The sequence below is a fragment of the Triticum urartu genome, chromosome 6A (assembly GCF_056163025.1).
Source record: "Triticum urartu cultivar PI428250 chromosome 6A, HENAU_Tu73, whole genome shotgun sequence".
NCBI classification, from domain to species: domain Eukaryota; kingdom Viridiplantae; phylum Streptophyta; class Magnoliopsida; order Poales; family Poaceae; genus Triticum; species Triticum urartu.
The window spans coordinates 5,308,069-5,333,101 of record NC_141878.1 but is presented as its reverse complement, the minus strand read 5'-3'; the positions used below and the strand labels follow the sequence as shown (position 1 = coordinate 5,333,101).

General features: G+C 46.4%; 1 protein-coding gene across 1 annotated transcript; it reads left to right on the top strand.

Moving 5' to 3' along the window:
* The first annotated feature begins 762 nt into the window (after positions 1-762).
* Positions 763-5,198, top strand: LOC125513820 (BTB/POZ and MATH domain-containing protein 3-like). The gene is made up of 4 exons (XM_087529438.1): positions 763-784; positions 2,612-3,485; positions 4,603-4,919; positions 5,065-5,198. Exons 2-4 carry the CDS (start codon positions 2,659-2,661, stop codon positions 5,196-5,198), a joined length of 1,278 nt encoding a protein of 425 aa, XP_087385564.1. The 5' UTR covers positions 763-784; positions 2,612-2,658.
* The last annotated feature ends 19,835 nt before the right edge of the window (positions 5,199-25,033 follow it).

Here is a 25,033-nt window from a genome sequence, read left to right as displayed (position 1 = left end):
CCTCGACGTGTTTGCCGAGCTAGACCGCTCAATCGCCGGCAAGGTACATTTCGTGGATGGCTCCGTGATGGGTGGACATCCATGGACGTGGCACAGTTTTCTTTGCCGTCGATCACCGCTCCTTTACCAAGGTCTTCTACATCCCGACGCTTAAGAGCAGCGTCGTGAGCCTCGGTCAGCTTGACGGTATGACATCCACATCCGCTGTGGCACGATTACCGTCCGAGACCAGTGCAGTCGTCTGCTCGTGAAAGTAAAACGCTTGCCAAACAGTTTGTACCGGCTTACCTTTTTCTGCGTGCAGTGTGCCTCTCCGTGGGTCGCGTCTCTGATGCATGCGCTGGCACGCGCAGCTCGGACACCTCCACTTCGAGGGCATGCAAATGATGGCATGTGGTAGCCTCGTGCGTGGGCTCCTGCACATTGAGCACACCGATGAGTTGTGCGAGGCGTGGCTTACCGGGAAGCAATGACGCCTGTCGTTCCCATAGAAGGCGTGGTACAAGGCATAGCAGCCCCTTGAGCTCGTCCACGGAGACTAGTGTGGCCCCATCACGCCAGCGACGCGAGGAGGCCGTCGCTACTTCTTGCTCCTCGTCGACGACCACGGCCGCTTCATGTGGGTGGACGTCCTCGCCTCCAAGGATGACGCAACACGCGCTGTCGTCAAGTTCCGGCCGACAGCTGAGGTGGAGTGCAACCACAACCTGCATGTACTGTGCACCAACCATGCCGGCGAGTTCATATCGCCCATGTTCTACAAGCATTGCGCCGAGCAAGGTGTGCAGCACCACCTCACCGCGGTGTAAATGCCCCAGCAGACTAGTGTCATCGAGAGGCGGAACCAAACGGTACTCGGGATGGCACAGAGCATGTTGAAGGTGAAGCTGGAGCCAAGCCTGTTTTGCGGGGAGGCGGTGCTCACGACCGTCTTCATCCTCAAGATCTCCTTCATTAGAAGTGTCGACGACACGATGTCGTATAAGGCATGGTGCAGGGTGAAACCAGACGTGCACTTCCTCCGCATCTTCGTCTGTGAGGGATACTCATCAAAAGTGGTGCTGCTGGATCAAAAGTGGTGCGACAGCAATGACAGAAGGCAAGGCGGTATGATGCGTCCTTGTCTTCCAATATGTACTTCAGAGGTATCCGGTTATTGAGGCATCAGTAGCCAGACAAGGTATGATGTTAGAGACGACTTCAATGACGAGTTTGCGCACTTGAGTGGTAACACAAGATCTCTAATCAGGCTATGTCGACACGCGCATGTGGAGTTTCTACCGGTGGAGTTTCTGTTGCGCATCATGCAGCATGGGGCCTTGGATTTTTATTTTTATTTTTTTGCAGGTTGATGTTGTTGACTACTGGATTTTCAATAATTAATAACATATGACCGTGTTCATTGTTCAATGCAGAGGTGAGGGATTATCCTCCTTTCGTAAAAAAGAACAGATACGAATAAGGTATCTAGAGTGTCGTTTTTGGCCCAAAATAACCTAAACACAAGTGTGTGTTTTTTGGCATGTCCGTATTTTTTTCATCATCCATTGCCATTGGAGATGCGTCTCACCATGGAAGAAGAGACGACACGCTCAGGCACGCAAGCATGCAGTAGCACCAGTGTGAATCCATCTCAAACGGACGAGACTTGCCTGCTCCCCCAGCGTGCTCCCATCCGTGCTCCCACATACGTGGCATGATTTAATTGGAACAAAATAAGGCCCGGCCCCACCCCCTTAAAATCAGGGGAGGAGATGATTAGATTAGAAAGAAAAAGAAGAAAAGGACAGCCGTAGGATGGAGTGGGAGCACGGATGGAAGCATGGGGAGGGAGCGGGCAAGCCGGATCCATCTCAAATGGAATCGATGGCCTCCTTGGAACTCTAAACAAACGCATTAATCGTAATTAACCAGCGGAGGAGACGGATGGACGCTGCTGGACCTCCGTCCGGGTTTAGAGGTCCCGTAGGCAGCGTAGGCGCGTACGTGTTTACAAGTCCGCTACCTCGATCGTCCCGTGAAAAGCAAAAAAGTGAACTCCTCAAGCGGCCCACGTCTGTACATCTCCCAATGCTCCCCAGCCTTTAGTTACCAGATGTGGGCCAGTGCATGCTAGAGGGAGCTTGCTGATTGGGTAATGTTGTCCACAGAGAGATTAAAGTACTAATTCTCCGGCACTACATCTGCATGCACGAGTACGAGTAGAATTAGGGGGTGGAAACCAAAGCATTGCATGCACTTACTGGCCGCGCTGCCTTGCTAGAAAATCGTGCGTCGCTGGAGTCAGATTTCTGCCTTGGTCCATGCGTTTTGGTCGAGGGGACCTATAAACCCGGACGGAGGTAGTACGACGGTTGAACACAACGAGGTTGTGAAAAGGAGAGGGAGGTCGTGCATCTCTATAAATGAGCCTCTCTCCGAAATCAGCACTTCACTCTCGCCTCTCCCTGGCTGGCTCCCGGACCGGAACCTCACCGTCGCCGCCTCCTCCACCGGCTCATCTCATCCTCTCCCACGGTCCCACCCCGGCCAGCGATCCTCCGTTCTTGGATCAGTAAGTGCATCCAGACATCACCGAGTACTCCATCCCATATCACGCGATTCTCATCAGATCCTATATATGTTTCTGGCAGCTCTACTATCGGAGGTTTGTCAGGCATGGCCTTCGCTGGCGTGTCTCTCATCGCCGACGGCAGGCTGTGCGCCTCCACCGAGTCCGTCTTCGACTCCGGCGCCGACAGCGGGTACCACTTGCTCGTTGTCGAAGGCTACTCGCGCACCAAAGAGACAATTCCCAACAGGGATTTTATCCAGTCTCGTCCTTTCATTGTTGGAGGCCGTCGCTGGAAGGTCGACTACCACCCGAATGGTTATGGCAGTGGTGACGAAGACTTCATCTCGGTTTTCCTTGAACTCGACGAATCTGTCAGGAGCGAAGTTCAGGCTCACGTTGCCTTCAGTTTCATTGACCAGCCTGAGTTGCGAGTGCCAAATCTCATCCGTCAGAGCCAACCATGTTGCTTCTATTATGACTGCTCTGATACTGCTTATCAGCCAGGAAGATTTGTGACAAGGGAAGCTTTCGAACGATCAAACCATCTCAAGAATGACAGCTTCGTCATACGGTGTGATGTCATTGTCCTCGATAGGAAGGACGACGAAGATGAAGAGGAGGAGCATGAGCGTGCTCGTCCGTTCATCAAATTGCCACCGTCTGACTTGCCAAGCCATTTTAGCGACCTGCTCCTAAGCAAGGAGGGTGCTGACATTACGTTCGAGGTTGGCAGCAAGAAGTTGGCTGCACACCGGTGCGTGCTTGCAGCCCGATCTACCGTCTTCAAGAAACAGCTCTTTGGCTCCATGGACAAGGGAGCTGCTGCACCAAGTGTCGTGAAGATAGATGGCATCGAAGCAAGTGTCTTCGAGGCCCTGCTTACTTTCATCTACACTGACGGACTGCCTGACTTGGATAGAATGCATGTTTGGTTGCTGTATAGTGAGGGTGGTGAAAAGGATGCAACATGGCTGCTGCAGTTGCTTGAAGCTGCGGAAAGATACGATCTCCAAAAGTTGAAGTTTATCTGTGAAGAGAAGTTTGCCAATCTGATATGCGAGAACAGGATGGCATCGAAGCAAGTGTCTTCGAGGCCCTGCTTACTTTCATCTACACTGACGGACTGCCTGACTTGGATAGAATGCATGTTTGGTTGCTGTATAGTGAGGGTGGTGAAAAGGATGCAACATGGCTGCTGCAGTTGCTTGAAGCTGCGGAAAGATACGATCTCCAAAAGTTGAAGTTTATCTGTGAAGAGAAGTTTGCCAATCTGATATGCGAGAACAGGATGGCATCGAAGCAAGTGTCTTCGAGGCCCTGCTTACTTTCATCTACACTGACGGACTGCCTGACTTGGATAGAATGCATGTTTGGTTGCTGTATAGTGAGGGTGGTGAAAAGGATGCAACATGGCTGCTGCAGTTGCTTGAAGCTGCGGAAAGATACGATCTCCAAAAGTTGAAGTTTATCTGTGAAGAGAAGTTTGCCAATCTGATATGCGAGAACAGGATGGCATCGAAGCAAGTGTCTTCGAGGCCCTGCTTACTTTCATCTACACTGACGGACTGCCTGACTTGGATAGAATGCATGTTTGGTTGCTGTATAGTGAGGGTGGTGAAAAGGATGCAACATGGCTGCTGCAGTTGCTTGAAGCTGCGGAAAGATACGATCTCCAAAAGTTGAAGTTTATCTGTGAAGAGAAGTTTGCCAATCTGATATGCGAGAACAGGATGGCATCGAAGCAAGTGTCTTCGAGGCCCTGCTTACTTTCATCTACACTGACGGACTGCCTGACTTGGATAGAATGCATGTTTGGTTGCTGTATAGTGAGGGTGGTGAAAAGGATGCAACATGGCTGCTGCAGTTGCTTGAAGCTGCGGAAAGATACGATCTCCAAAAGTTGAAGTTTATCTGTGAAGAGAAGTTTGCCAATCTGATATGCGAGAACAGGATGGCATCGAAGCAAGTGTCTTCGAGGCCCTGCTTACTTTCATCTACACTGACGGACTGCCTGACTTGGATAGAATGCATGTTTGGTTGCTGTATAGTGAGGGTGGTGAAAAGGATGCAACATGGCTGCTGCAGTTGCTTGAAGCTGCGGAAAGATACGATCTCCAAAAGTTGAAGTTTATCTGTGAAGAGAAGTTTGCCAATCTGATATGCGAGAACAGGGTTGCAGACGTTATTGTCGTGGCTGAGCGGAAACGGTGCCGCTGGTTGAAGGAGGCCTGCTTGGAGTTCATCAAAACACACACCAGTTTGCACACGGTTTTAACGGCTGATGGCCTGGAGCAGATAATCAGGACCGGCCGCCCCTCCGTTCTCCAGGAGCTCATCTCCACCTTTGCTTCGCACAAAGGTGCAGGTCCGTAGTTCTTGTATATAGTACACTCCGTCCATGTGTCAATCGTACGTCTAGTGGCTTTGAGTACTGCTGTTCTACATTTGATCGCAAGTTTTTGTGTCATCCATCCCACTGACTATATCTTTGGTGTACTCTTTATTTGCAGCGGTGGGAGCTGTTGTGCAAGGCGGAAATGATACGGGCGCAAGTGGCCAAGCTGAAGACGGATCGAAGAAGCGTAAGGTGGATGCGCGGCATAGAGGTCATGTTGGCGGTTTCTCTAGTTTGCGTGAGTGCTGATGTTTAAGCTGGAAATCCCAACCTGTTATCTTTTGTTCTGGTTGAACGTTGGAATGAATATGCATGGGGTCTTTCATAGACGCGGCCGTTTGGCTAAAATGCCTTTTATCTAAAAATATATATGTCGAATTCCCTTTCATTTCGTCAGTCATATGCATATATATCTCCGTTGGGATGTTAGGCTGAAACATTTAGTTTCGGTGCATGCATGGGTGACATGCATGGGCAGCCTACAAGTTCTTTAGCATGGTCCCTTCGCTGTTATGGGAGTCCTGTTGTTGGAATACAAGCCTGTGTTATACCCAAACATCTCTTATCCACAGTAATTTTTGGAACAGATTGGAAGTTTCATGATCTGTGACGCTGAGGACACGAAAGAAACAAAGAATTCACCTCATAAGACCATTTTTTAGGGAATTGCCTTATAAGACCTTTGCTCAAAGCACAGAAAACGAAACTTATCAAAGATGTGACATGCATATGTCCCTCCCGTTACTGGATGACGGCTTCGTCACGGTGGCTACCGTTTGCTGAGTTCCTGCCAAAAGAAGCTCACAAAGATTTTCTGTAGTCTTATTTGAAATGGGGAAAAACATTGCCGACTTCTCTAGATAGGATGTTGGTAACTACCGTATGCTGGTCCCGCTTGCTGCCACACGACACATTTTGCCGAGTTCCGTGTTCGAAAAGGCGAGCCATAGCTAGGTCTCGCTGCGGGCGGCACATAGACTCACTTGCAGTTTTCCCACATGGGGTTAAAATCATTTTTGCTAAAGTAGATGGTACCAACATCCTATCTAGAGAAGTCGGCATTGTTTAGGTACGATGGTTAACACGTTCTTAGATCAAATGAAGCAGATAGATACCTGGTTATGTTGAGGTGGTTGTGGTTAATATGTTAGGTATTGGCCCAAACTAAGTCTAAAACTGTAATTTCGTAAAAATATCCTTCTTTGTCATAACATATACTCCATCCATCCGGAAAAATGGATTAAAATTGATGTATCTAGAACTAAAATACATCTAGATACATCCATTTCTTCGACAAGTATTTTCAGGCGGAGGGGGTATTTCATAGTTTAGACAAAAGTGATGAACTTGTCAATTTTGTTGCATCAGCAACAAAAAGTCATGACTAAGTATTGGCTGGACGTGCACAACTTTGTAAAGATGTCATGACAATAAAACAAAATGTCTAAATTGGAAAATAGCCTAGAATTAGCTGAAACTTATCCACACGAATAATGAACTACTCGCTCCATCCCATAATATGATACGCTCTTATATTATGGGACGGAGGGAGTATATCATTGTGAGCGGTTTCGGAGTTCTTAAGTAGACAACCAAATTAAATTTGAGTTTCAAATTGTATCCAGCAAACAGGTGAAGATCTCATAATATTTATCAGTTATAGCATGGCTGGACAGAATGAATTTACTTAAGACCAACTGCAAGCAGAAAAAAGAAGAATTTTCAACCACACCATACAGGTCATCACTCTAAAGAATGAACGGACATGATCAGCTATGATCATCTTCTATCTTGGCATCTCAGAGTTTAGCAATTTGTTACCGCCTAACATACATATTACAAAGACTGAGATGAACAATTAACACCTAAAAATTTAGAAATGTCACTTATAAACCAAAAGAAGGCAAACTGGGAAATAGGATATAATCAACAGAAACTCATACACAGTAATATGGTAAACTTTCAACCATGGCAAAGCAGAGAGTATGCGCCCTGCATCGATATGGGAAAAATGCTCTTACTCAAAATACGGGAAAATCTATTCCCTGCGTCAGGCGGCAAATGCGCATCCCTCAATGACTGCTGCCCTGCTACACGGGCCACTTCATTTTGCCCTTTATCAGTGCTGCCCTGCGTCTTGTCATTTTTTGCTTGTTATTTTTTCATTTTCATTTTTCATTTTGCCTATTTTTCTAATACCTGTCTTTATATTTTCAATTCCAAATTTTATAGAAAATTAGAAACATTTTGTTAAATCAGGGGATTTTCCTAAACCTAAGTTATTTTCCTAAATCATGAATATTTCGAAATGCTGTACAATTTTTAAATTGAAAAATATATAATTTAGGAACTTCTGAAAATTAATGTAAAACTTATTGACATTTCGACATAAATTTCAAATAGAAGAACATTTTTAAAAATTATTATTATCTTTGAAATCAAGAAACATTTATAATATCATAACCATATTTCAGAATACATAAATATTCTATAAATTCGTGAACTGGTTTTGGAGTATTTTTGCAATTCGTACCAGCTTTTAAATTAATGAATATTTTTTTATCTCCATTAACTTTAAAACTAAATTGCTTTTAAGAATCAGAACATTTTGTGGAATCTGAGAGAAAAAATTTTAATTCATGATTTTTTTGATTTTGAATATTTTACAACTTTTGGACTATTTTTTGAATTCATGAAAACATTATTCGTGAAGACTTTTTAATCGCATATTTTTTTAAATTCAAATTATTTTCTTAAAATACATGAGTATAGGCACTGGTGATGAGGGTTTTCGTGTGTCGACAAGAGACGCTGCGCCTGGAAGGAATCATTGCAGTGATTTGGTTTAAGTGATGGTGTTGCTAGTCGTATCTTTTGCTGCCACGATGGTGACATGATTGGTTTAATAATAAGTGTCGGACGTAAATGATGATAGGCCAGAGCATGAACAGACGGCGAGCATTCTAATAACGGAGGATGTAGTGGAAAAAGATATTCAATATTTATTATAAAATTTTGTGATAACGGAGAATTAAAATTTTAAAGATCACAGTGTTTGGTACTTTTTGAAATTTAATAACTATAATTAATCAGATCTATTGCTAAAATATTTTAGTAATGTTATTAATGATTGTATTGTAATATATATCAATAAAATGCACATGCGTTACATGAATCACATTTGTAATTAAAGTTACATTATTTTGTATTTTCACACATTGTGCCTTAACTATATATTTAAATCAAATCTCCGTAATTTAAATCAAATCTCCGTAATTGTATGCTCATATTATATATATATATATATATATATATATATATATATATATACATACATACATACACACATATATATATAAACACTATTCTGATCACGGGATCAAAATAATATTCTGATCACAACATAAACCTCCCGAGTAACGTGCCTGACCTTTCCGTACTAGGTTGAACTTCAGCTAAAAAGTGTCCAAATGGGGCTTGCGATATACCGTTGGAAAGGTATGGACACCAGTATCATGACCCAAGTTAAATTTTTGGCAAAATGTGAGCGGTTTAAGAGCAGTTTTGAAAATCGTTTTTTCTTCATAGAAAAAACGTGAATCGTATTTTCAATCGCGTTTTAAACCGTTTATCGGAATGAGGCAAATAATATGGCATTGGAAAGCTGCTGCAAAACCGCTCCTTCCAAATGTTGAATGTTTTCTCTAATTCCCTATGGATAAAGAGTAATTTGGAAAATCGTAGAATTTCACAAACGGAACACCCGAGTTCGTATTTTCGATGTCATTTCTAAATGGCTAATCCAATTGAGGCAAATAATATGGCGTTGGAAAGCTTATCAAAATGCGCTACTTTTTCATGTTAAAAGTTTTTTCTAATTTTGAACGGTTTAAAAGTAATTTAGAAAATGATACAAGTTCCACCGAGTTCGTATTTTCGAGCTAATTTTTTAACCGAACGTCCGAATGCAGCAAGCGATATGGCGTTGGAAAGCTTGAACAAATGCGAATTTTTTTTGTATATATTGTTTCTCCCAATACTTTATTGTTTTAAGTCATTTTGGAAAATGGCTGAAAACATATTTTCCCTGTAATTTCTACAAACTTTATCGGAATGAGGCAAATTATATACCGCTGAAAAGCTACAGAAAATGCGAAACTTTTCCATGTTGATGGTTTTATCTGATTCCTAGCTGTTTTCCTGTAATTTCAAAAACAACGAGATCATTCGTTCTGCCTTTATCGCGAAACAGATTCTTCGAAAATGCACCACGTGAAGAACCTGAACTTCTCGGCGCGTGTACCTAAACTTCACTCTGTTTTTCACGTGATTTTTTGCTCGTAGCTCTCCATCCACTCACCGGAATTGAGCAAGTGATATACCGGTGGAAAGCTGCCGTAAACACGCAACTTTCCCGTGTTGATCATTTTTTCATAGTCGTGACGATTTTAAAAGTTTTTCATCTAATATTCATTCAGTGTAGTAGGTGAACTTCCTGCTGTTTTCACATTGAACTTCTGTGACGTATTTTTCATTTGTAATTTTCTCATCCATTCGTCAAGTGTTACACCAATGATATTTCTTTTGTATAAACCTCTCTCACAATATTTTTTTAACTTTTTCCGATGGAGGACTTGGACTTATATCAACAAACTTTTAGTCTTTGCTTTTTTATTCTTTTTAATACAAAATGCACACCATGTAGTACGTGAACTTCTGGCAGTTATCAATGTGAACTTGTCTCGGTGACGTGAAAATATTTGAGTTTTTTAATGAATTTTTCATCTGATTTTCTTAATCCCTTTTATGAATTTTGGAGCGCTCTATTTTTAATAGTTGAACTTCTTGTTATTTTATTTTTGAACTTCTTGTTTCCACTCTTTAATAATGAGGAAAATCTGAGTTTTTCAATAATCATCGAACTTCTCCATCTTTTTAATATGGACTTCCTGGTTTTATTTCTTAATCCTTTTCTATGAAATTTTGAAGCGTTATATTTTTAAAGGTTGAACTTCTTGTTTTTTATTTTTGAACTTCTTGTTTCCATTCTTTAATAACGAAGAAAATCTGAGTTTTTCAATAATCATCGAACTTCTCCATCTTTTTAATGTGGACTTCCTGATTTTATTTCTTAATCCTTTTCTATGAAATTTTGAAGCATTATATTTTTAAAGGTTGAACTTCTTGTTTTTTACTTTTGAACTTCTTGTTTCCATTCTGTAATAACGAAGAAAATCTGAGTTTTCTATAATCATCAAACTTCTCCATATTTTTAATATGGACTTCCTGGTTTTTTTCTGAATCTTTTTTTATGAAATTTTGAAGCATTATATTTTTTAAAAGTTGAACTTCTTGTTTTCTATTTTTGAACTTCTTGTTTTCTATTTTTGAACTGCTTGTTTCCATTCTTTAATAACGAGGAAAATCTGAATGTTCTATAATCATCAAACTTCTCCATCTATTTAATATGGACTTCTTGGTTTATTTCTTAATCTTTTTTATGAAATTTTGAAGCGTTATATTTTTAAAAGTTGAACTTCTTGTTTTTTTTATTTTTGAACTTCTTGTTTCCATTCTTTAATAACGAGGAAAATCTGAATTTTCTATAATCATCGAACTATATCGAACCACGCTAACTTTTTTATTTGAATTTTCTTATATGTATTTTAGAAATCTGAAAATTGTAGTTTTGTTAGAAACATCAAACTTCTTTGTTATTTTGAATTGAACTTATTGGTTTTATTCTTTAGTAAGAAAAAATCGAGTTTTTAATTAAGTATCAAACTTATCCATGTTTTTAAAATGAAATTCTTGGTTTACTCTTCAGTAACGAGAAAAACTGAGTTTTTTATGTACACTAAATTATTTTGTTTTTTAAAATTGAACTTCTTGGTTTAATCTTTAGTATTGGGGAAAATCCAAATTTTTTTAGAAAAGTGGGAAATTTTTTTAAAACTTTTTTTGTTGTTCCCTTATTTTAATTTTAATTTATTAGTTATTCTTTAGAACAAGAATCCGAGGTTTTTATAAACTTTGGACTTCTCTGTTATTTTAATTTGAACTTCTTAGTTTTATTCTTTAGTAACGAGGAAAATCGAGGTTTTTGGACTTCTTTGTTTTAAAATTTTGAACTTCTTGCTTTTATTTTTTAATAATGTGAAAAATCCGAATTTTTCATAGACATCGAACTTCACCATTTTTTAAATTTGAACGGATACTATTGAACTTTCAAGAAATAATGCAGAACAAGAGAAAAGGGACTAAGAGGCCGACACATCATACTAGCTAGGTACAAACATTAATTAGGCAAATTACAAAATGACTAGTCTTTGTTTTCCAAACGCAACATTTCCGTGCTGGGCCATTTTGTGATAAAGCACTGAGTGTTTCCCACCACACGTTTTTTTGCTCTTATTCTCTCCTATTTATTTTTTAACCACTACAATATCCCTCTCTTATGCGTTTTCTTTCTCCATAGATCAATGCGATGTACAAGCACGCGGCGACCAAACCTAGCAAATATCTTGAGTATGTAACTTGAAAGGAAAAAAACGAACACACGTCCAACAAGTAGTCCACAAGCACACATGTCTAGTAGTCGGCAGCAGCAAGTCACGCAGACAATCCTGGTAGTAGGCGTATGGTCGTAGTAGAACTTGGCGCAGTTGACATATAGATGTACTAGAACCTGGTGTATAGCTGTACCAGAACTTCATGGAACGTCTCTAAGCATCTCAGAAATTAGCTCATTGACACAAAATAAAAAATTGGAAATTTAGAGCAAATCCCCTGAATCCGCAGAAACACACATGTGGAGTGGATGAATTTATTTATCATTTTTGTCTTAAGGTGGCGCGGAGACGAAGTGCAAGCCACACTCTCAGACTTGTGTAACATGTGAAAATAGGATTGCTATATATCTTCGGTGGCACTTCACACGCGAGCATTTAGACTAATAGTCCAAACGTCAGCTGTCGTTCAATCATTCAGAGTGAAGTTCAGTTAACAGAACTGCAGAAACATAAGAAGAAATGCATCAATTGTTGACAGAAGACTTGCAGAACAAACAATTAAATAACTATTATAGAGGCAGCGGAAGACTTGCAGAAATGAGGTGTGACACTAGAAAAGAGGAATCTACAAATTAAATGGTGGTCTTAGACTATAATTAACACTAGATCTCCAACTTCTAGGCTATCGGAAGTTATATCATACTGATATACTGTCACCACAAAGTGTCTTTAGTGTCACGTTATAAGAGGGAAGCTAATGACAAGTAAAATCCTGACTAATACTTGAGAACCACGTTGCTATCACAACCAGAAGATCAACACCTCAAATTCTCATTAAAACAACAAAAGCTCATTGACCTCCAGCATCAAGGAATACCAATCACTGAAATTCCGAAACACTCCACAACTCTAAACCGTAGTTCCTGAATGCAATCAGTCGCTGTTGCTCCCGAATTGTTCCAACCACAACATGGAGGAAGAGTTGCAGCAGGAGCATGGAGGAAGAAAGGCTCGGTTCTGGAGGTAAAAGCCAGCGGCGCGATGAAGTTCAGTTTGGCCGTGGGAAGAAAATCAGCGCCAGTGAAAGTTGAATGCACTAGTGACAGTGAAAGCCAAACACAATTTCTCATCCAGTAGTCCGTTAATTCCGTTGCATTATTAGAACAGAACCAACCTACTGTCGGGAGCCAATTATTTCAGAGTAGCAGGTGTAAAGGAGAAAACATACATTAAATAATTTGTTCTACCTCTCAAGGTAAGACAAAAAGAAGCAAGAGAAAACCCGCAGTAGCGCCGAACTCTAGAAGGGTGGCGAGCATGGACACCACTGCACTCCAGCTCCTCGACCTCAGCAAGAAAGAGCATGCAGCATGCAGAAACCCTAGACTTCAGTGCCTCGATCGACACCACGACAGCTCTACAGTGTCCCGCATGGCGTCGAGCTGAACTTTTGAATGTCAGTTGGAAGTGCAGACTTCTCTGTGTCGGTATTGCCAAAAGATCTAACACAAGTCGAGGTATGAAAAGCAAGATGTTTGCAAAAAAGAAACAAAAAGAAAGAGATGCATCAGTCGAGCATATCATGCTGAAGCTATGCGATTGCAAGAAAAGAAGGCACGATGGCGAGGCTTCTCGGTAGATCAAGGGACGGCGAACTTGTAGCATCTCCCCGCACATGGATTTGGACTACAGCGACGCCGTTCTCGGACTACATCTGGGTGCGTGGAGTTCCATCGGCGGGAACTGGGAGGCAGGGGAGCTTGTCGAGGAGTGTGGGGGATTCAGGGGGAGAGAGTTGTAATGCCCCAGATATAACTTTCCCAATTTGTACTCCAACTCTTGCCGTCTCCGGCGTTAAGTTATATTTATTTCTCGGGTTCGGGTTTTGTCTCCGTGTGTTGTTTTCGTTTTCATGCATCGCATACCATGTCATCATGTGCATTGCATTTGCATACGTGTTCATCTCATGCATACGAGCATTTTCCCCGTTGTCCGTTTTGCATTCTGGCGCTTCGTTCTCCTCCGGTGGCCATTTCTACCTTTCTTTCATGTGTGGGGATTAAACATTGCCGGATTGGACCGAGACTTGTCATGCGGCCTTGGTTTACTACCAGTAGACCACCTGTCAAGTTTCGTATCAATTGGACTTCGTTTGATACTCCAACGGTTAACCAAGGGACCGAAAAGGCCTCGTGTGTATTGCAGCCCAACACCCCTCCATTTTGGCCCAAAACCCACCAAACTCTACTCCATCATCTAGAGCGTTCGATCACGATCGCGTGGCCGAAAACCGCACCTCATTTGGACTCTCCTAGCTCCACTTATGCCTATAAATAGGACCCCCGATTTTCGGATCTCTCCCTCTCCTCAAAACCCTAAACATCCCCTCGCGCCGGCCGGACGTGTCCGACCCGGCCGGACAAAATCGCCGCCGACGCCCTCAGCCAATCCGCCGCCGCCATTTGGCACCGCCACCTCGCCGCCGCCACGGGCCCGAAGGCCCATCTCCGGCCCCCGCCGCCGCCTACCCGAGCCACTCCGCCGCCCGCCGTCGCCTGTCTCCTTCCCCGACGCCGTCCGCCGCCCGCCGCCTGCCTCCGCTGCGCGCCGCCGCCGTCCGCCGCCTCTCCCAAAGCCGAGCTCCGGCGACCGCCGCCCCGCGCCACCTCGCCTCGCCGCCCGAAGCCGCCGGGCCCCCGCCGTCCTCCTCCTTCCTCCGCCTCGACGCCGGCGACGCCTCGGCCTCGCCTCCCCTCGTCCCACCTCGCCGGAGATCTCCCACCTCGCCGGAATCCTCGAAGTCTGTGCCGGTGAACAGTGTCGTGAACAGTGCACGCCGATCCAGATCTGGATCTGGAACCCTAGGGTTGACTTTTTCCCTCTCCCCCCTAATTTTCGAGCATACTTTGACCTGCCATATCTCCGCATCCGTAGCTCCGTTTTGGACATATAGTATATCAAAATGTTCGTCTCGATGAGTACATCATTTCATTCCATTGCATCATTTTCATTTGAGTTCATCTTGATGCCCACAATGCTGCTAGAAGGAGGCTTCGTGACTTAATTGTCAGATCTGCTAGTTCATCTTAGACTTTTGTCATTTTTGCCATGATTGTTGTGTGCATGATATGCCTGTGAGTCCTTCATATGTTTTGTTAAGCATCTTGTTATCTTTCCAGAGGTGCAACCCATGCATTTTTAGAATGTGTGGTGACTTGTGCAAGCTTGCAAAGTGAGGCACCCGGTAAATCTGTTTTCAGGGACTTAGTGGTTTTCACTAAGTTTGGGATTATTTAGTTCATGATGCCATATGTTCATGCTGTTTCCTAGTGATCCGTGCCTCTTTTGAGGATGATCAGTAAAGGAGTTTTGTTAATCTTGTTATGCTCTATCCATCCATGTCTTTACTTGCAATTATGGAGCACCCTAGCTTGAGTCAATCGAGTTTTACTTTTGCTTCGTTGTGAATCTGGGCAGATCGTCAACTCGTTTGCGATTTTGCCGATGCTATTGTAGTTGATCCGTGCATGCTATGCCATTGTTCTTGCCATGTTTAGCTAGCATTTTATGCCTTATTAATGGATGTATGCTTGCCTTGCCATGACTTGCACCGTAGTGAGTGCATCGAGCTCGTTTACATGCCTTCGTGAGTTATATTTCAGCATGTCTCAGTTTTCACTAAGTCTGGAAACTGATTGTGTTTTAGCTATGTTCGTGGGCTTGTTAGTATAATTTGTGAACCCTTTTGGCCCCAGGTCACTTTGGGTCTTTTGTTAAGCTTGTTGAGTAGCTTCATGCCATGTTCTTCTTTATCATGATAAGGTCATGTACCATGTTGTTTTGTTGCTCCGAAGAGGGCTTCATGATCTGAAATTTCAGACAAGTGTTAATTTCACTAAGTCTGAGATCTGTTTTGCATTTGCGTTTTTGCCATGCTTGTTTGAACCTCATAATGGATGAATTGGCCGTGGCTCAGTGCTAGTATTTTGTTAAGCATCTTGAATGCTTCCCTGCCATGTATTTTGATGCCATATTTGAGTGTTGTAGCATGTTCATCTCATTGCATTTAGATGCCTACTTGCTGTAAATTGCAGACCGGTGTCATTCTTAAATCGCTTGCCATTTCCAAACCGTAACTCCGATTCCGGCGTTCTTTATATCGTTTTCAAGCGATTTCATCCCATCTTTCCAGTGGCACACTTGGATTTCCATGTTGAGGCCAGGTTCATGCATTTCCTGTCACATCTTGCATTTTGCATCCCGCATTGCATGCCGCATAGCATACCATCATTGCATCTTATTGTTTGAACTTGCACATGGTTGATTGTATCCTTGTTGCTTGTTTGTTTTGTTTGGGTAGAGCCGGGAGACGAGTTCGCTAACAAGGAGCCCGTTGAGTTTGCTTTTGAGGATCCAGTCAACTCTGACAGCTTTGCAGGCAAGATGATCATACCCTCGAAATCACTACTATCTTTGCTATGTTAGTTTGCTCGCTCTTTTGCTATGCCAATGCTACGATGCCTACCTTTTGCTTGTCAGCCTCCCAAATGCCATGTTGAACCTCTAACCCACCTTGTCCTAGCAAACCGTTGGTTGGCTATGTTACCGCTTTGCTCAGCCCCTCTTATAGCGTTGCTAGTTGCAGGTGAAGATTGGAGCCGTTCCTTATTGGAACATTTACTTACTTGTTGGGATATCATTATATTGCTATGTTATCTTAATGCATCTATATACTTGGTAAAGGGTGGAAGGCTCGGCCTCTCGCCTAGTGTTTTGTTCCACTCTTGCCGCCCTAGTTTCCGTCATATCGGTGTTATGTTCCCGAATTGTTGCGTTCCTCACGCGGTTGGGTTATCATGGGAACCCCTTGATAGTTCGCCTTGATTAAAGCTTTTCCAGCAATGCCCAACCTTGGTTTTACCATTTGCCACCTAGCCTCTTTTTCCCTTGGGTTTCCGGAGCCCGAGGGTCATCTTATTTAAGCCCCCCCGGGCCAGTGCTCCTCTGAGTATTGGTCCACCTGTCAGCTGCCGGTGGCCACCAGGGGCAACTCTGGGCTGGCCTACCCGTACCTAAGACAATCTGAGTGTGCCCTGAGAAAGAGATATGTGCAGCTCCTATCGGGATTTGTCGGCACATTCGGGCGGTGTTGCTGGACTTGTTTTAACCTGTCGAGATGTCTTGTTGTACCGGGATACCGAGTCTGATCGGGACGTCTCGGGTGGAGGTCTATTCCTTTGTTGACCGTGAGAGCTTGTCATGGGCTAAGTTGGGACTCCCCTGCAGGGATTGAACTTTCGAAAGCCGTGCCCGCGGTTATGGGCAGATGGGAATTTGTTAATGTCCGGTTGTAGATAACCTTAACATAAACTTAATTAAAATGAATCAACCATGTGTGTTACCGTGATGGCCTCTTCTCGGCGGAGTCCGGGAAGTGGACACGGTGTTGGAGTAATGCTTGCGCAGGTTGTTCCTTTAGTTTCTCGCTCGCGCTTTGTCTTCTCTTCTCGCTCTCCTTTGCGAATAAGTTAGCCACCATACATGCTAGTCGCTTGCGGCAGCTCCACATATAATTGCCTTACCCCTTCCTATAAGCTTAAATAGTCTTGATCGCGAGGGTGCGAGATTATTGAGTCCCTGTGGCTCACAGATACTATAACTCCAGATGCAGGTCCAGGTGATTCCGCTCCAGGTGACGCGTACGAGCTGAAGTGGGAATTCGACGAGGACTCTCAACGTTACTATGTGTCTCTTCCCGATGATCAGTAGTGGTGCCTTGTTGGGGGTGATAGGGACCTTTGTCGCTTGTTGGGTTTTCTTCTATTTTGGCACTGTAGTCGGGCCATGAGTGTTTGGATGATGTATGTTATTTATGTACTTTGATGTGACGTGGCGAGTGTAAGCCAACTATGTTATCCCTCTTCATTATTATATTACATGGGATGTTTGTGATGATTACCTGACTTGCGACATATGCCTTCAATGCGATTATGCCTCTAAGTCGTGCCTCGACACGTGGGAGCTATAGTCGCATCGAGGGTGTTACAAGAGTCCACTACTACGGTGGATTCAGGAGGAGGGATCGGAGGCGGCGACTGCTCGTGCGATCCGGGGACCGGCGATGGCGCTCAGGAACCAGGGCAGACCGGCAAAAGCACGGGCGGGTTCCGGGGCCGCGCCGCCGTTGGGGAGGAGGGGAGGGGGCCGCGTCGCCATTGGGGAGGAGGGGAGGTGGCTGCGAGCGAGGTGACCGGCGATGTGCAGGGTTGCTAGGTCCCGGCGGCGCCGGTTGGGGAGGCGCCGATTGCGGCGGGGCAGTTGGGGCGGGGTGCGGGTGGCGGCGTCAGTTGGGATGCGGTGCAGACGGCGCAGGGCCGGCAGCGCCGGTTGGGGCAGGGGGCGGGCAGCGAATCGATCCGGGGCGGGTGGCGGGCATCGGCCGGTTTGGGGCAGGAGGTGCGGGAGGTAGGTGGGGGATATGGATCGGGGAGGTGGTGGATCGGGATTGAGGGAGGTGGGGTGGGTTTTTTTTTTCTTTTCTTTTGTTCGTCGCTGCCCGGTTCGGAAGTTCGGAACATCGGCTGACTGTGATCCAAATAGTTATTCTAATCCCGGGATTAGAATAGTGCTGTCATATATATATATGTGTGTGTGTGTGTGTGTGTGAATAAAAGATATGGCTCATAAATATCTTCACAACAGATTCTAATTAATGATTAGGTATATGCAAGTAGGAAAGTCTAGAATATATAAAATATTTATGCGAAGCTTTTCACCAAACAATTAGCATTATGTTTCTTTATCTTATTTTTTCATGTTAAAAGTGTCCCACATATTATAAACGATTCAATAGCCTATAACTAACTAAAATTCATTCCACACAAACGAACCGTGTCAGAGAAGAGGTTGAGACATTTCTCTGTCTATGGCTAATGTTGTTGCTGGTATCTGCTACTGTCAGTACCAAAGAGGTTGAGACAACCCCCTTGGGTGTTGCTCCTGGTGGTGGAAGGAGTGTGGTGGAAGCACAGTATCCCGGTGTCGGGGCTCCGCCTGGGAGACGGACAGTGGATGCTGTTGCTGCAGCCGAGATATAAGTGAAGTCTATTTTGCATCTTGAAGTTGTAGAGTGTGACGCAAACCAACTCTAACATCTAAATCTCTGAAGTCTATACCCTATACTCATCGATCCCGGTCAATTGTAACCCTAAACTGAACTGTTTGGAAGGACAATCCTGACCGGGATTGCTTGTTGCTCTCACTGACTGCATGGGCCTACATGCTTATATGGCAAATACACCTTTGTCTTGCTCCTCTGTGCAATTTTCTCGAACACCTTCCTTGTGTCCATGACTTCACGTAAGGGTTCATTTGTGTCTTACTCTACAAACTCAAGGTTTAATACAGACTTCACTTCTGAGTTAGTAGAACCTCCTGAGCAGGGAGTCACCACAGCGATGTACCACGCTATGTACATGCGATGCGTGTGCAGCGAGTCCACGCCGCCGGCGGATGATGACACGGAGTGGTTGACCCCGTTGATATGGACTGCGGTGACGCCCACGTGGCCTTGCGCCCGGGACCTCGCCTCGCCGCAGTGTCCGTCTCCCTCCATGACCTTGACCGAGTTGGCCAGTATGTCCAGGTGGCGGATCGACTCGACAGTGTATATATTATTGGAGCCAAAGATCAACGAATAATCACAAGAATACGTGAAGACAAATTTGGGCCTTTTTTCTCTCTGTATTCCACTTGGCTCAACGAACAAGACGATTACATCGGCGAATATAGCCCAGCACACACACCGCCTAGACCAACGACCTGGCCATGTCCTCAGCACATGTACGCAGGGCCTCTAACCACTTCTGCATGAGCCACACTCATGCACTACGAGATACACGCGCACCCACACGTAAGATCCGCAAGGGGCGGTCCAGCAGGATGACCACGGACTGGCTTCATGCATGCAGCTCCTCGCCGGACTCCTAAGGGCATGTCCAATGCATAGCCCCAGGGTGATGCCCCATACACCATGTAGGATCCGATGTTAGAAAAAATAGGTTCGGATGGAGAAGCGGGATCCTCTTCAGGAGGCGGGTGCTTGGGGAGAAAAAAAAGTATGGTCCGGTGCATAAAGCTGAAAAAGTTCAAGTGAAAAGTAGAGATGCATGTGTAGTAAGAGTCTATTTTTTATTATTTGATAAGGCCCACTAGTAGTAGCTAGCATTGGGGACAAAAAACAATATAGATGCCCCGAGCTACTTTTTGTCACGGGGCATCTGTATCCATATGCCACCATAATGACTCGCATTAGCAGCAACTAATCTATCCAACTGACATCACGCAGCACATGCACAGTGGTGACCGCGGACACAATTTATATATATAATATATATGGATGGGATTTCGTAGCTTGGATGGGATGGATGGATCTTTCTTTTTTAGAATGAAGGCTCATGAAGATCCCGGCTTTGAATTAACAAAGCCATCAACCGACCAGAAGTAACAACAAACAACTCAAATTACAGCAGCCAGAACGATACAATGGGGAACACTGGAAAGCAAACATTCACTACAACCTCCACAAGCAGCTAAAGAAATGGAAATAAAGATTACAACTTGCAAAGGCCGAGCACTCCACACTAGGATCATATGTAGCAAAACAGAGCAGCAAAGCAGGACATTGCTGGCCTTCAAAGATGGACCATGCTCCAGAAACACCTAGAGAAGAAGGGGAACACCATCTTCCTTCTCTATCACCAAAGAGGGGCCCTACCCCCTCGCCATGGCTCGTAGGCGCCGCACCGTCGGGATTTCGGGAATATCACCCTAGAGCTGGAAGAATGCCACCCTCACATCGTAAGGTGGACATAGGGCGACCACTTCGATTTGGGATATCCCTAGCCGGCCGCTCCGCCACGGTCCATGCCCAACTAGTTGGAGACAAGCTTCATGTAATCGGACAGCGAAGAGGAGGCAGCTCAATCCCTCACCTGCAGAGCCTACCGACCGAGCCCAGCACCCCTGACGACGCCTCGAGCAAGGTCACGACGCGCAAGGCACCGCCGCCGCCAAATCCGCAGTGGATAAAGGGTTTTCACTCGGGCAGGGGGGTCGGGGTGGAGAGCAGGGGACATTGGCTGCGCCCCCATGGAAGAAAGCAGCGCCCTTGGGTGTTGCCGCCACCGGGCCGGCCGGACCGGCCAAGGTTTCCCCCAGTCCCCTAGCTGGCCACCAACACGTACCAACACGGGAGCCAGAAAACAAATCGCTAGCCCACACCGGAGGCGAGAGAGAGGCAACAGGGAAGAGGGAATTCGAACCTCCAGATCTGACGAAGAAGAGACTTCACGCCGGGGCCGGATTCCACCAGCCACCCGCCGTCCGCACGGCCAAGCACGCTGGCCAGCACCCCCTGCGAACGCCGCCAACCGCCCGACGATGCTGCCTCTTCGACTGGAGCCGCCGCCCCAGGAACCACTGGCCTCCGATAGGGGATGGAGCGCCGAGATCCCCGTCACCACCTTCGCCGGCGCTCGTGCGGGCTTACCAGCGGCCGTCTCTGGTAGCGGCGAGGGGAGGAAGGGGGTGGAGGGGCCGAGTCGCCCAAGGGGGCGACGCGAGGGCTGGGAGGAAGGGGGGTGGGGGGTCCACTGGACCTTTACTGATGGACATCCTGGATGGATCTTTGTTGGTACGTTCGTTTGGAAAAAGAAACAAGAAAATCAAGGAAGGCCGTTGGTACGTGAAAGTGAAACGTGCTGTACACAAAAGCGGAGTAGATTATTAGACCACAGCAAAACAGTCCATGAGTCATCACTCTTGAAGAAAGAACAAACACAACAAGGTCAGCTTTTATTTCGCTACTCAGCCATAATTCATCAACTTTTTATATAAGATACTCCCTCTGTAACAATAATACCTAGTACTTCCTACGTAAAGAAAAAATACAACAGCGCTTAGATCAGTACTTTAGTGATCTAAACACTCTTATATTTCTTTACGGACGAAGTACGAGAAAGACTGAGACGAATTATTAACACCTAGCACAAGTCCGAGTCTTCAAAAACCACGGCAGGCCAGGTCTCTTGCTTCATTACTGTGGCCACCACCGAAAAACCACGGCCAAAGACAACTTCTGAATTGACCGTGGAGGGCCATCGACGGCACTGCCATCTTGCTCGTCTGCACTGCAACAGATTGATTACCCAGCCAGGCATACCAAAAACATTAAGAGCATAAATGCACTTTCACCAGACAAGCATTTTTAGGCTAGAGTAAGCTCTCTAAGGCCTTGTTCGGTTCCCTGGGAACCAAAACTCTTGAGGTTTAAACCCACCCAAGGATTGGGTGATCCTCACCCCGTCATCTAATCCCCACGAAACCCCAACAATTGTTTCCCCCAAAATCTCTACCTACTATAACCATTCGGTTAAACTTCTTTGCCATCCCTACGTCTGAAAAGTTTGAGTTGTGTACAAAGGGGCACTGACTTCTAACAACAAGCATGACTTTTAATAACAAGGGACTGAATTTATAATACACCAGTGGCACACAAAATTGAACTTCTAGCAACTCAGTGTGGAAAGGGCACTGGCAATTCAACATCCGACAATTCAGAATTTCAAATGCATAATACATAAAATTTCATAGAAATCTCAATATCTGACAAATGGAAAGTGAATTGAAGTAATGATGTTGTACTAAATTATGAAAAACTTTTTAAAAGCAAATATCAACAAGGCTGAGATTAGTGTTTCATTTATTCTTGGCTGAGATCTTCCATCACGTGAACAGTCACTGTCACCTTAGACGAATACGTTGAGCAAGTGATGCCCCACATCCAATGATCGATCACATCTTCATATCACCACCTGCTGGTGCTCGACCAGAAGGCCCTCGATCGGATGATGGGATGGGCCCTCGATCACATGAACGATTTTTGCAAGGAGCCAGGAGGATGAGACCTAAGGCAGGAGTCACCAAGTGGACCTAACACTATTAGGGAAAACCTTATACACAGAATCTTAGCAGCAACACGGGACAGGAAGGGGCGCTGCTGCTAATTAGCAGTAGCGCGGCATGAAAACAGGCGCTACTGCTACGAACTTAGCAGTAGCGTGGCTCGGTGGAACCGCGCTGCTACTAAAATTAACCGACCGTTCCCGACTACTGCTAATATAATAGTAGTAGCGCGCTTTTTTTAGGTTGTTACTGCTAATTTTGAAACTAGCCACATGGCGGGCCCCGCTTAGCAGTAGCGCGTGTGCCAGAAGAGCGCTACTGCAATCTTATTAGCAGCAGCACGTTTTACACCCAGCGCTACTGCTAATCCGCAGGCATACCACCTGTATGATTGTACGATGTATTGCTCTCGTGCATAGGCACGTATATATGATGTACAAAGGTGGGCCACGGACCTCAACTATACAAGGACCCAATACACAATATGCACATAACACATATACTCAACACCCCCCCCCCCCCCCCCCCCCGCAGTCGAAGCGGCACCGCGGCTGACGCAAAGACTGGACCGGAACTCCTCAAATGACGCCGTAGGCAAGCCCTTGGTCATGATATCTGCAAATTGTTGGGAAGTAGGGACGTGTAAAACACGAATATGGCCAAGAGCCACCTGTTCCCGAACAAAATGAATATCCAACTCAATATACTTGGTCCATCAATGATGCACCGGGTTAGCGGAGAGGTAGACCGCCCAGACATTGTCGCAGTAGACCATCGTGGCACGGTCAACAGGGCAAGAGAGCTCCTGAAGCAGCTGGCGAAGCCACGAACACTCGGCAACGGCATTGGCCACTGCATGATACTCAGCCTCAGCACTGGAACGAGACACCGTAGGCTGCCGCTTGGACGACCACGAGATGAGTGAGGGTCCAAGGTAGACACAATAGCCCGAAGTGGAGCGACGAGTGTCAGGGTAGCCCGCCCAGTCTGCATCGGAGTAGGCGGTGAGGGCGGTGTCGGCGGAGGCGTGAAGCGTGACGCCAAGATCCATAGTGCCACAGATATAGCGGAGAATCCGCTTGACGGCAGCCCAATGAACGTCGCGAGGAGCATGCATATGAAGACACACCTGCTGCACGGCATACTGGATCTCCGGTCGAGTCAAAGTGATGTACTGGAGAGCACCAACGATAGACCGATAGAAAGCAACATCTGAAGCAGGAGAACCATCCGTGGCAGAAAGCTTGGCCTTCGTATCAACAGGCGTAGCGGCGGGCTTGCAGTTAAGCATGCCAGCACGCTCGAGGAGCTCATGAGCGTACTTTCGCTGATGAAGGAAGAAGCCATCCGGACGGCGCACCACCTCGACACCGAGGAAGTAGTGCAAAGGACCCAAGTCCTTGATGGCGAACTCAGCGTGAAGACGAGCCGTGAGCTGACTGAGGAGACCAGCCGTACATGCCGTCAGGATGATGTCGTCGACATAGAGCAGCAAGTAGGCCATGTCAGAGCCCTGATGATAGATGAAGAGCGAGGCGTCCGAGCGGGTAGAGCGGAACCCCAGCTGGTGGAGAAACGCCGCGATGCGCTGGTACCAAGCGTGCGGAGCCTGCTTGAGTCCGTACAAGGACCGCGAAAGCAGGCACACGTGGTCGGGAAGCGCCGGGTCAACAAACCCATGGGCTGCTAGCAGAAGACCTACTCCTCGAGGTGACCATGGAGGAAGGCGTTGGAGACGTCCATCTGGTGCACCGGCCAAGCACAGGAGACCGCAAGGTGGAGAACCGTGCGTATCGTGCCGGGCTTGACGACCGGAGCGAAGGTGTCGGTGAAGTCGATGCCAGCACGCTGTCAAAAGCCACGAACGACCCATCGCGCTTTGTAACGATCAAGGGTACCATCATGACGGAGTTTGTGTTTAAAGACCCACTTCCCGATAATCACGTTGGCGTGCCGGGGACGGGGAACAAGCTGCCACGTCCGGTTGCGCAACAGAGCGTCAAACTCCTCTTGCATCGCAGCCATCCAGAGCGGGTCACGAAGAGCAGCTCGAACGTAGGATGGCAACGGCGACGGCTAGAGGTGGATGCCGCATGGACGTAGTCATCCGAGGCGTAGCGCGAGCTCGAACGAAAAACGCCCGTACGGGCGCGGGTGACCGGACCGGCCACAGGCGCCGGGGGGGCCGCGAGCGCCGAGGGGGTCGGGGGCGCCGGTTGCGCCGAGGGGGCCGCGGGCGCCAACGTCAGGGGCGCCGGGGGGGCGCGTGCACCGGGGGCGCCGCGGGGGCCGCGGGCGCCGGAGAAGCCGCGAGGGCCGCGGGCGCCAACGTCGGGGGCGCCGGGGGCGCCAGCACCGCGGCTGTAGGAGGTGCCACATGCGGGGGGGGGGCGCCTCAAAGCCAGGGGCGGGCCAAGAGAGGCGCGCAAGTGCCCTGGGAGAGGCGTCGAGGAGCCTCCGTCACCGGTGGCGGGAGGAACAGCCGGGGGTACCTGGTGAAACGGAAACACATGCTCATCAAAATAAACGTGCCGGGAAATGAACACACGGTGGGAGACGGGTTTCGTAGCACCGATATCCCTTGGAGTTGGAGGGGTAGCCGATGAA

What these genes read in the sequence shown, in the direction of transcription:
- LOC125513820 (XM_087529438.1), top strand. Translation starts at nt 2,659, where the DNA reads ATGGCCTTCGCTGGCGTGTCTCTCATCGCCGACGGCAGGCTGTGCGCC. An exon ending in TTGGATAGAATGCATGTTTG is followed by an intron (nt 3,486 to 4,602) that starts GTTGCTGTATAG and finishes GTTGCTGTATAG; the next exon opens with TGAGGGTGGTGAAAAGGATG. An exon ending in TGCTTCGCACAAAGGTGCAG is followed by an intron (nt 4,920 to 5,064) that starts GTCCGTAGTTCT and finishes CTTTATTTGCAG; the next exon opens with CGGTGGGAGCTGTTGTGCAA.